The 12860-nt window shown below is 39.6% G+C and overlaps 2 protein-coding genes across 2 annotated transcripts in view; one reads left to right on the top strand and one right to left on the bottom strand.

The window, feature by feature from the left end:
- The window catches only part of Dytn (dystrotelin), a 70301-nt gene extending 58319 nt beyond the window's left edge, over nucleotides 1–11982 (top strand). Inside the window, exons 15-16 of the mRNA XM_021173354.2 lie at nucleotides 4124–4296; nucleotides 11775–11982. Coding sequence (XP_021029013.1) covers nucleotides 4124–4260 — 137 coding nt within the window. The 3' untranslated portion in view covers nucleotides 4261–4296; nucleotides 11775–11982. The remainder of the gene's footprint in view (nucleotides 1–4123; nucleotides 4297–11774) is intronic.
- On the bottom strand, nucleotides 6431–11146 carry Fam237a (family with sequence similarity 237 member A). Its single transcript, XM_021173361.2, has 2 exons — nucleotides 10735–11146; nucleotides 6431–7125 (listed from the first exon to the last, which is right to left on the bottom strand). Exons 1-2 carry the CDS (start codon nucleotides 11144–11146, stop codon nucleotides 6992–6994), a joined length of 546 nt encoding a protein of 181 aa, XP_021029020.1. The 3' UTR covers nucleotides 6431–6991.
- Nucleotides 11983–12860: the final 878 nt, after the last annotated feature.

Genomic DNA, 12860 nt, shown 5'->3' with positions numbered 1-12860 from the left:
GCTGGCGTATGCAATGGTGTCTGTGTTTGGAGGCTGATTATGGGATGGATCCCTGGATATGGCAGTCTCTAGATGGTCCATCCTTTCATCTCAGCTCCAAACTTTGTCTCTGTAACTCCTTCCATGGGTGTTTTGTTCCCAATTCTAAGAAGCGGCAAAGTGTCCACACTTTGGTCTTCATTCTTCTTGAGTTTCATGTGTTTTGCAACTTGTATCTTATATCCAAGGTTTTTAACAACAAAAACAGAAGCTTGGACTAATAGGAAAATTTGAGAAATTCCTAACGCATATTATGAATTTGTTACTGGGGCTTTCTATGAGATTACAGGAAGAACTTGTATAAAACTGAATGAAGAGTAGGAGAAGTTGTGGGGTTTTTGTTTGTTTGTTTGTTTGTTTTGATTTGATTTGTTTGTTTTTGTTTTGTTTTGTTTCCTTTTTGGCTGCGTGGTTACTAGCATGGAGAGGTAGAAGATGAGAAACCTGGTCCTGTCAAAGTAACAAGTCAGAGCTCCAGAAGTGAACCCTCAAAAAGAAGAAATATTATCAGTTAGCTGGCAGAGGAATCAAAATGATCACCAGACAATAGAACACACGTGAGAAGGAGGGGAGGACTCTCTAAGAAGGAGGGGAGGACTCTCTAAGAAGGAGGGGAGAACTCTCTAAGAAGGAGGGGAGGACTCTCTAAGAAGGAGGGGAGGACTCTCTAAGAAGGAGGGGAGGACTCTCTAAGAAGGAGGGGAGGACTGTCTAAGAAGGAGGGGAGGACTATTTGAGGCAAGAAAGGGGAACACGGAGTGGGCAGGGGCATGGTGGAGAGTGGCAGAGGAAGGGAAGCAGAGAAGGAAATGAATAGCAACAAAGTTTAATGCCATGTATATAAAGATTTCTAATGAAACCCACCACTTCGTATTATAACCTAAAGCAACTTAAAATGTTTGTAAATTGCCAGTCAGATGGTCGATGAAATCAGGCAATTGATGAATCAAATTTTAACAAAAAGCAAAGTGTATTGGATTAAACAGATAATTTGAAATTCGAAAGAGAAAAGAAAAAAATCAGTGGAAGCATTCAATGGAAAACAAAATCAAGCTGAACAGAGCTTCAGCAAGGTCAAAGACAGAGCACCTGAAGTTAGTTGGATGAGGAAAGTGAAGAGCAAAGAAACCCCAAGAGCAGTGTGGGATGCTGTGGAGCAGACATGACCACTTATGCCACAGAACAGACCACTGATGCTGTAGAACAGACCACTGATGCTGCAGAACAGACCATGGTATCTGTTACATACATTCTAGGTGCAGAATAGAGGACCAGAAAGCATATCCAAAGAAACAATGGCTCCAGACATAAAGTATTGGAAAGACAACAGAATGCCACAATGAGGCCCTGAAGACCCCAAATTAGAAGAACTCATAGGAGCCCATGACAAGACAAGACACATTATAATCAAACCATCAGAAGTCAAATACAAAACAAAACTATGAACCTGGCAAAAATGACACTTGTGACACCATAAACACATTTCTCAAGCTAGAGATAAACCCTCTGGTGCATTCAAAATGTTCAAAGAAAAATAACACTACTGGCCAAAACTATTATAGCCCAAAAGTCACTTGGTGAAAATAAATATGTTAAAGAGGAATATAGAATACCCAACATACTGAAATGGAGCGTTTATCCGCTTGGTTGTCTTGAATGCCATCAGAAGAACAGGGACTCAGTATCTCAGAATTTACTCCAGAAGAATAATCATAGATCAGATGATTCAATAGTTTCGAGTCTCTACATCTACCATTCTGATAGTCTTCTGGCACATTCCTGATTTAAATTATGTTTAACTAAATAGTTTTGGTATTGTGATTTCCTCTGGACGATCAGTTTCTAATCTATACACTATATTACTTCAACACTCACACACACATTTTTACCTAAATACATAACCAATTACTTGGTCTGTGTGTGTGTGTGTGTGTGTGTGTGTGTGTGTGTGTGTGTGTGCATGGTTATGTGTACATAGATGTACACACATTGTATGTGTGTGAACATGTACATATGTATGTGCATGTGTAGGCATGCATGCACACATGTGTATGACCGTGTGGAATGTGTGTGTGTGTGTGTGTGTTATAAGTACAGAGCAAGGAGAAGGGAGAGGACTGGATTCTTGAGTCATATCTTTAGCTATTTTTGAAACAGATTTTTGAAGGAGCTTACAAGAACAAGAAAAACAACCTCTTGAGTATGAAGTGGATACTGCTGTCCCATTTCTGAATCACTCTATGAAAGTTTTCATTGGGGATGGGGGAAGATGGTTAATGAGGTCAACAAGCCTGCCACCTAGACTTATGGTCTGAATCCCATCCCTGGAACCTGGTGGAAGGAAAGGACTGAATCCTACAGGTTGTCCACTGTCCTACATGTGTGCTGAGATGCATACTCACACATGCATGCACAGACTCACATGTGTGTGCATACACATGTGTGCACAAATACATGCATACACACACATATCCACAAACAATTCAATAGATATGATTTTAAGTTACTCTTTTTAACCATGCTGGTTAATGTTGGTTGTCTACTGGAAAAAGGATTTTAGTCAGGCAATTGGAATGCTTTGTTCCAAGTTCTTGTATGTCTGGAGCAGTGGAAGACGATTCATAGAATAATGAGTTTGTACTCATCTTGTATCCCACAGAAAATAGTGCCGATATGGCTGCAATTGAGCCTTGACACTAGCAGAAGGATTTTCTGAGTCTTCATTCTATGAACTTGTCATGTCCTGTGTTGACTGTAAATTAAAATGCCAAAATAACAGGACTTTTCTAAAAGTGAGTTAATTAGCATGGCCATCACTCACGCTGTCTCTTACAGATAATCATTCTTAACAGTTTAGGATAGTTTGTTTTGAAAAATTATCTACACGTATGTGTCTTTACTTCTTCAACATGTTAGGGGATGTTTAAATGTAAATAAGAACAGATTTCTTAAAAATAAAAGCTTTTGTTTTAAAGATTATACACATCAAAGTTTTAAACAACAGCTGCCAAGTTCTGTTAGTTTTACAACACAACAGATCGTGGGGAAACACACTAAAACCTTTTTAAAATTAAATTTGTCTCATCTCTCTGATCCCTTCCATAACCACTTCCAGCCCCTTCCCCACCCCTCAGATTCATGGCCTCTTTTTCTTATTATTAATGTTACTATATATTACATGGACAAATGTATAAGCACATCTCACTAACTCCATAGTGTTCCTTTATGTGTATGGTTTTGTATGTATGGGATTGACCAGTTGATATTTGATAACGTTAGGGGGGCTCATTCCTGGGGAAGACTGAGTCTCCCTTGCTCAGTCAGTAGTCATTAATTGCTTGAAGCTCTTCATCTAGAGGTGGGGCCCTATGAGATTTCCCCCATGCACATTGGCATTTTAGCTGGTGCTGCTATTGCTCAGGTCTTAAACAAGGCGGCCATATTGTTGCGATTCCATGGATGCACTTCTCTGTCATATATAGAAGACACTATTATACAACAAATGTTCTGATCCTCTGTCTCTCACAATTTTCCTTTTCCTTGATGTTCTTTGAGCCTTAGGTATAGATAGGGGTTGTACTATATCATGTATCCATTAGGTTGGGCTCCTCACAACTGCATTCTCTGCATTTTGACTAGTTGTGGCTTTCTGACGGAGTCTCTACTACTAGCTGCAGGGAGGTGGTCTCAGAATATAGCCATATTCTCTCTAGTCAGCTGCTCCAGAGTCACCTGGATATTCAGAAGCAGATTCATAGGCTGGACCCACTCTTGTGTTGGGGAGTGGTGAGCAAGGTGGTTCAACAGTCTTTAGGGCATTATGATACAATGGCATTTCTATGACAACCCTCTGGAGTAGGCTTCTGATTTCACAGGTTTATTCCAGCAGCTGGGATGGAACTGTAGTTCCATCATAGTAAGTTAAGTACTGGTTATCTTCTCTGTTGAGGGAAAGAGCAGCATCTTCAGGAATGAATGGAAGATGGAATCTGATTCTTCTCTGTGAGCCAGAGCTGTAGCCACATAGATCTTCAGAATCCAAGATAGTATTTTCCTAAATGTCTTCTCTCTGTGTTGGTTTCAGGTCTGCAGCCTTTGATGGACATGGAGCTGTATGGTAGAGCCGAGCAGGTGTGCAGGGCCTTCTCTGCCCTTGTGGATCAAATCACCTTGCCCACTTGGAGTGAAAAAGAATCCAGACTCAAAGGCCCCTTGGTGTGATGGCAAAACCTTTTTCAGAATCTAAATTTTAAAGAAGTAAGCCTTCATCGTATCTCTAAAGGGTTTAAGTGGAGGGTACAAACTTATGTTTTGGTTATTTACTTAACTTCCCTACTCAGCTATCTTAGTTCTTCTATATTGAATAAAACTTTGAGGGTGAAGAAAGGCAGAGGGGTTAAAAGAGACCAGCAGGTCCTGGTGGTTGAGTTTCTATCAGGCAGCCACTCTCTCCATATTGGTGGTATTACTCAATTGTGTGATCTATATAGATGTAAACAACAGCCTTCAAACGACATTTGTAATACTGAATTGATGACCCAGTTCTCTATCTGATGCTTCTGTTAAACAATATATTTAGAAAATCCACCACACACACACACACGTGAAAGCTGTTTAAAATGCCAGTGTTCATTTTTTAATTGGGATGTTGTATAGTTATGAAAGATATTTCTACTGAGGGAAATTGGACAACCTGTATTGTACATTAATGTCTCTGTACCATTCCTTACAATCATATCTAAATCAACAAGTAGCTCAAACATTTTTTTGAAAATGTGTCTTTCTAAAAACCCTGTGTTGGATGAGTTTTACCAAACACTTATATGGGTTCTTTCCCCTTGGGTTGAATTGTTATCATTGATGTTTATATTGATAATCAGGATAGTATCTAACATCTTTTTGTCATTAGCACACTTTATTTCTAAGCATCTTTTGTTTATTTATATATTTAATTCTCATAACAAACCTAAGGAGTCTTTAGCTTCTACAGGCACAAAGAGGGCAGATGACTTCCACAGTCCTTCAGCTAGCCCTCCCTTCATGCTGACTTCGAACCCTGTGCCTGAATCTATACTTCAGACACTAATCATGCATTTCTCTCAATACACAGTGTCATGACTCCAACACTTTGGTATTTAAGCTATGTTACAGAAAGACAGCTCAGGCATTCCTAGGACTGCCTGCAAAGTGAAGCAGGTCTGGACATGTCTAGGACTACACTGTTTCTCTTCAATCTAATCCCAATGCTTACATTTTTTCCTTTTCAGTGGCACTTAATATAATCACTTTCCTTCTCGAATCATTCCAGAGCCTTTACTTACAATCTTGATAAGTAACACTACAGAGTAGGTCAGCTCATTATAGCAACCCACTGCCTGTTTTGAACTGGCTATGAGATAAAAATGGATATTTTTTAAATGGCTGCAAAGGATGAAAGAAAAAAAAAATCTGTGATGCCTAAAAGTTGTATGGATTTAAATGTCCATGCCCACACTTCATTGGACTGCAGCCCTACTGTGCTGAATACACTTCACTGGACTGCAGCCCTACTATGCTGAATACCCTTTAGCTTCTAAAGGCACAAAGAGCCCCTCATGCCGCATTTGAACCCTGTGCTCAAATCTTGCTTGGTTCACTCGTGTTCTACCTAGACAAGGCAGCCCCCAGCACCAGTAACATTCATGTCCCAAACGTTTATGGAAAGAAATGAAAACCTTGAGCTCCTGTATGGAATACAGCGTAGGGGGAGAAGAGAAGAAGAGTTGCGGTCCTTGGTTTGTTAGAAGTAAGAATCTATTCTAACTGATTCAAAGAATTGGATGAAACCCCTTAGACTAGAAAACAGGATGTGTTGTAAATCCCAAATTACTGATACTAGAGAGTTGTGTACAGACAGTTTGCCTCTGCGTTCCCCGCTAATCCCCCAATGAAAGTTCATCTTCTGATACTCTCTAGACAACTTTTCCAGTTAGAAGATGGCCCCAAATCAGCAAACTTTTCTTGAGGCTAATTGCTAGTATATCTAAACTTCACAATTTGTCAAGCTTTAAGAGAAGGGTTATAAATGTGAGACTAATTTAAGGTAAAAAATAGTGTCATGACTAGCTCTCACATGCATTGATTGCCTGGGCTCTGCTTGGGCAAATCTCATGTAGGCTGATCTTTTTTTTTTTTTTTTCAGTAAAAAAAAAGTATTGACAGGTTTTTCTTGTATCTTGTTCACTTTCGTTTTATTTTGCTTTTCAGCGCAAAGTATAACCACTTATAGAGCTTTAATATTTAATCAAACAGCAAATACATAATTGAAAGATAATTATGCTACCTTATTAGAGTTTGGACACGGTTCATGCTAATATTAAAGATTCAAATAAAGAGAATCCAATAACATCAGTTGGGAGCCAAAGCTTTTATTAATTTTGTTTTCATTAGATGAATGTTTTATTCCCCTGTGGTGTTTTTCTTCATTCCATATTCAAAACTATTCTCTCAGACGAGGCTGAGAATTGCAGACCATCAGCAATCTCATTCATGCGTACATTCCTTTCACACCGGTTTCATAAGCCATGCAGCAGTTAATGGCTTGTGATTTGTGTGGCTTATGCTAGCTAAATGTGTGGCCCTCTAGTTCATCCATGCTGCCAGGCAAAGTATCAAACTCTAAAGAGACAAGGCCCACATCCCCAGTCATCTTTGGAAGTTCTTTAGCTCCTGTTGACAGTGGGGTGGTCAATCAGTTATTACCATGAGAAGAGTCCAGCTAATGATCAAGATGCTGAAAATAGGATTCTTAGAGAATTTGACATGGTATTCATCTCTGGACATTTACACCACTTAAAATACATAAATGGTTGATAGGAAAATATTCTCTCTCTCTCTCTCTCTCTCTCTCTCTCTCTCTCTCTCTCTCTCTCTCTCTCTCAGTTGCAAGATCAAGTTAGCTCTGAAAGTAGCTTTATTTTCTCTTTACTTCCAGCTTCTTTTTTCCTGTGAACCTTGAGCCCCGCCTTTGCGTTTGCATGCTTGTCAACTCTTCAATCAATTCTTTTTTCTTTAAGAAAAGGGTTCTAAGGAGCTGAGAATATGCACCTGAAAATAGAGAAAAGGAACTTCATAAGGTCTCTTCATCACAGTTTGGTTTGTTGTTCTGCTTACATGAAAGGATTGACATTTTTGCTACGCTACTCTCACAATTCTACATATAGTTAGAACATACATGTAACATTGTATTTACAGTACTTTCTGTCTTGTGAATTTAACTTATATAACCTATATAACACAAATTATTGTTATTTATAATATGTGTAAATTATGGATTTTTAGGCATGTGATTTTTAAGTTTTAGAGAGTCATTGTATCATGTTTACTACAGGAACCTAAAGCAAACACTTTAAACCACCAAGAATTTAACCTTCCAGAGGCAATGCTGGCCTCACTCCGTGCTTACTCCATAACTTGTTTCACTCTTACCCTATTGTGCTCATATGGATTATTTCCACATTCTTTATAAATAATATTGTTTAACTACTACTCCATTGAGGACATACGGATTATCTCTATATTTTTGGTAAAGGATACTGGAATGAAGAGTCTGGTACAACAGCAACGGCTGCACTTCATGACACTTCCTGACAATCAACTTACAGATGGGTGTTTACAGAATATATGGCTTAGAAAACTTCTTCAGCGAAGAGGAAAGCCAAAAGCATTGAAAGATCTGTTTGTGTAGTGGAAGCAATGTTTTCAGTCTAAAAAAAATAAGAACTATAAAAAGTTGTTAGACACTTATCACAAATGTCATCAGATTGTAAACCTAAATTTTAACTTTTTTCACCACAAAAACACTCTAAACTCATAATGTTTCTAGAACATTTAAACTGTCAGCCCCAAAAATGCAGATTCTACCATGCCCCCATTTCTTGGCAAAGCAAAACCTCCCGTAGGGAGAGGGTATTACTTTTACACAGATGATATTGTGCCATAAAATCTTTTTATTTTCAGAAGTCTTTATTTTAGAAGTCTTTAGTGCTTTCTGAGTGAACTCTGCTATTTCCTGCTTGTGGGTTAACTTTATACTGCCCTAAGTCAACCAACCAACCAACCAACCAACCAAACACCAAACAACCAACAAACCAACCAACCAATTAATCTCTCTCTCTCTCTCTCTCTCTCTCTCTCTCTCTCTCTCTCTCTCTCTCTCTCCCCCACTCCCATCTTTCATCTCTCCTCCTCTCTTCATCTTCCCATCTATCTCTTCTCAAACTCTTATCATATTTAGAGCTTCCTAAAAAGGCACCAGGATTTGGCTACTAGTCAGTATGTTTTTCTAGATCAAAAGTAATCTTTAGAATATTTCCTCATGATGTCATCTGCAGCTCTTAGAATTTTTAGAGCTCTCATGTGTGACTTCTGTCCCTGCTTATTACTGTTATAAACAGCAGTGGTGTCATGGTCATCACTCAGCTCAGTCACCTATTTTGGGGGTAAAGCTTTTTCCCAATTGTCTCCAGAGTTAGGGCCTTTCACAGAATCTCAGAACATTCAAACAAATGAAGAACAAGAAGAGACATTGTGATCCACCAATTTCTCTCCATAGCCTCCCTTTCCTGATGAAAGGAATAAGAACCTACACTAATTGACTTTCCTAGGGTTCCATATTGACTTGATGTCTCTTGTTTTTATATTTGTTGATGTAATATTAATAAATGTGATATACTATTTACAGCATCTCATGGGTCACATATTTTAGCTAAGCATGATTCATAGGAAGATTTCATAAGTGACTTTAAAGTAATTTATTTTAAAGTCATAGGAACAAGAGCTCTTTGTGTATTACGTATACAGTAATTTTAGCTATGTCTTTTTGCCCTATGCTATGATTTCCCTGAGAACTATGGGGACAAACACCTCTTCAACCTCACCTTCATTCCAACTTTATAGCACTCCATCCCCTGGAACAAAAGCAAAACTAACCAGAGGATCCACCCTGGTACATCCAGAGCCTGCCTGAAGCACTCGAGACTGAATGAGGCTTCCTGAGAGGAAGCCACAGTGTTCCTGTAACTATTTAACTTCCCAACATGTATCTCCTTGACCCAAAACTCCATCTTACTGTGGTTAGACCAACCAAATGGAAAATCTCATTTCCTGATCTTCAAACAATTGCTTGTGCAAAACATTAAAATAACTTTAATAAAAGGAAACATTGGCTTCTGCTACTGAGCTATTTGCAAATCAACTTTTTCTAAAGTTTGCAGAGCAGCTGAGGCCATCTCAACTCTCCAGGAAAGAGCCGAGAGTGACTTTCAGAAGTTTTGGAGGCATAATTCTTTTCATGTTTCATTCATTTATTCTGGAGACATTTCTTATACTTGTGGAAAATGAACACAGGATTTAAAAACACAGAACACGGTGGTATCTTAAGTTAAACAGCCTCCTCTGATGGGACTGAATGAAGCCTTACAAACCAACATCAGCAGGCTTCAGAAGAAGAAAATATATGGTTCTTATTAGTCAATGCTGATATAATGTTATTCCTATGTATATAAATAGTAGTAGAGAATTATCCAGTTTCTTGGCTCAGCAAATCATGAGGGATTTTTTAGGTACTGAGGTTAAGACAAACTATGTATTTTAGAAGTGCTCCAAAAAAATCTTCACTGTGGAACAGTTATTGACAAATATTTTTTCCCAATTGAACCATTTTGGAGACATATAACAATGCTCACGATTAAATATTCACTAGTAAAAATTAGTTATGCCTTGATTTTCCACCAGTGCATAAATAATTCTAACTACACCTAGATGACCCTTGCTACTACATTTGGAAATTTATTGATGGAAAGAACACCCAAGAAGGAAGAAAAACTGTATGGTTATGGCACAGGTATCTCTCATAACTTACTCCCTCACACTCTAATTTTATAAATGGGACATTCCTGCTAGACCTCTAGAGAGGACTAGGTTTGAACTACTATATAGTATTTACGGCAGTGAAAAAAAAGCCATTACACAACTTATTAAAAATTAATAACTTAATATGAATTAATTGCTTATTTATGATTCATTCAAACGGCAACAAAGTATAAATATAGGTTAGGTGGTATTCTTGCTCCTGACATCATCCATTAACTATTTCTCAAGATATCTCTTCATTTGCATGAGAGCAGTGTTTTGTTTTTACTTTAAAGGGTGTGAGAATTGCCGTGCTGCAAACATTTCCCCCCTCTCAGCTCCTATTTATGTCTTATTAGTCCCACACCAAGGAAACACCAAGTTATATTTGAGTTAACAATACAAATTGTCTTCATTTTAGAGCAAGCTTTACACCTATACATTGCAATTTTTACATTCAGTCTCTTGCTTTCTTTCTCGCTTTCTTTCTCGCTTTCTTTCTCTCTCTCTTTCTTTCTTTCCTTCTTTCTTTCTTTCCTTCTTTCTTTCTTTCCTTCTCTCTTTCTTTTCTACTCTCTTTCTTTCCTTCTTTCTATTCCTAACAACCTTTCATTTTCACATGAAGTTCTAGAGTGAATCAAGCATGTTGACATGAGCGGCTATTCTGTTATTTGAGCCCTCTTTACATCCACCCCTTTAAAGATCCAAGTGAGATATTGGCTCTCCCTAGAGCCCTTTCCCTCTACCTCACACATTAGCACATTCACCCTTGAGAGATAGATTCAACAGGACAGGACTATGCACCTTGTTTAATCCCTGAATGTCTCGTCAGCACTTTCGAGACTTTCTCTTCTTCTCCAGTCAATTCTCTCCTTCCTAAGCCATGGTTCCTGGAGAGGACACAGTCTACATAGATGTCCCAGAAGAGTTGGGCCAGATCCCAAAACAGTGCCCCGTGCTTCAAGTTCTCAGATGACTTCAGGTAGATCATAAAATCCCAAAAGCCAGAGACAGTGTTAGAAACACGAGGCTTCCGCATCTCCAGGAGGAGGATGGAGGAGGACTCCCAGCACTGCGGATCGGCTTGGTTAAGAGTCAGCAGGTCTGTCTGACTGTGGCAGAAAACAGGAGACACATAGCATATTCCCACAATGAGCAGGGAGCAGGTGAGACTCATGGAGCAGTGGATCCTGCTTCTGGGCCCAGGATCAGCCATGGTCCTGCAACTGTACACATGGGAACACATCAGTCCAGGCTTGTTTTTCACTCAGTAAGGGAAATGAGTGTGCCCCTGAGAATATTACTCCCAGGAAAAGAAACACACCACATTACTAATTAGGAAAAGACAGATCCTTCTTCCCCTGCTACAAGCCTTGTTCTTTCTGGATAACCCATCCCCAATCCAGATTGGGCACAACCAAGATAGCAAAGCTAAGAAGACTTCCCAAGGTGTATTCCTTGTGAGATGATAAGTGGACTGTTTACCCTGGGTTGTAACTTAAAAGAATACTGTGTGAAAATTAAAGTTCTGCCATCTTAACACAAAACCACACTATAGTTAGGGACTTGATGTTTTTATGTTTGCTTGTATGCTTTCCTGTTTGTAGTAACTTTTAATTTTTAAAGGATGTTAGGCTTATAAAAACATTTTAACAAAAATAAACACACAGTTGGTGCTTAACTTGTGGATAAATTTATTTCAAGACTGGAGGGCAAAGTAAAACTAATAGGTTGTAAGTCTAAATGCTATGTAATCCTGATATGGCTTTAATATAGATAATGCTTTCTAATTTCTCTGTGCTTGCAATGAATCTCAAGGTTTGTCTCTCCTTTGACTTTTCCAGCTCACAATGTCTATTATAGTAAAATCACCTGAACAGCTATCTGTCACCTCTAACTAGTCCTTATGCTCTCTTCAAACAAGTGCAATTGGAAATTACATCCTTGTCATTAAGAAAACTTTTGTCCCCCAACCCCATTAAAAGTTCATCCAGTTACTCTCCGAGTATCGAAAGAAATTCAGCACAAAGAAAGAAAACTGGAAGGACAATGGCACTGCTCACTTCCTCATCAAAATTTGTAATTTTGACACCAGAAGACAGGCTCTTTCTCTTCTGATCAGAAGGGGGACAAATGGAGACACTGCTAAAAGAAGTGTTTCAGAACCTAGTCTTTAAAGGGTCATGCTTGAAATAGCAGATCACTCAAAAAATTGTTTAGTTTTGCATTATTTTCTCATTCACTTTACCTGAAACGGTTGTATTAAGATGGAATATCAAAATCACACCCAAAGGTTATCTTTGTTCAAGAATTGCAGCTTTGATATCCAAGTGAAGTTTTTAGAAGACAACGTGAGGGGTGCTGTCCGAGGTGCTGAAGTTGGCGTGTCCTGGTATCTCGTAGTTTGTGGCTAATCTAGCTGAGGAATGCTCTTCAGAAAGGCTCTCCGTTTCAGAGCTGTTTCAGAGAGGTGGGCTCCCTAACGCAGGAGTTCCCTTGTGCGCCTCGTTGAGAGTCCGGTGCTGGCCGAATTTGGACCGGGCACCTGCTCTCGCCGCTGCTTTGTCCTCCCAGGAAAGAGCTTCAGGGTCAGGGTGCCACTCACCTCTGTTCCACGCCTCTGCTGTGGGTTAGTAGGGCGCCGCTCTGCACTTACCTGCCCTGCCCGCGATCCCTCGACTGCGCTGAGAAGACCCACTCGGGCTGCTCCCAAGGCAGGTGACTGTCCCCAGCTTCCGCGTCCTGGATGCCAGCGTGCCTCTTCTTAAGCAGTGGGAGTGTTCGGCTACGTCAAAGGACCTGCAAACTGCTGCTGCCTCTCGCCCCCAAGTCCCCGTCCCAGTCTCCAGTACTCTCTTTGCCCTCCCCCGCAGAGGTTTGGAGTTAGGAAAATAGGACGCTGGCTGCAGACCACCCTCCCCCCTCCCCAC

Source organism: Mus caroli, chromosome 1 (assembly GCF_900094665.2).
Source record: "Mus caroli chromosome 1, CAROLI_EIJ_v1.1, whole genome shotgun sequence".
Classification (NCBI taxonomy): Eukaryota; Metazoa; Chordata; class Mammalia; order Rodentia; family Muridae; genus Mus; species Mus caroli.
This window is presented reverse-complemented; position numbering and strand designations above follow the sequence as displayed.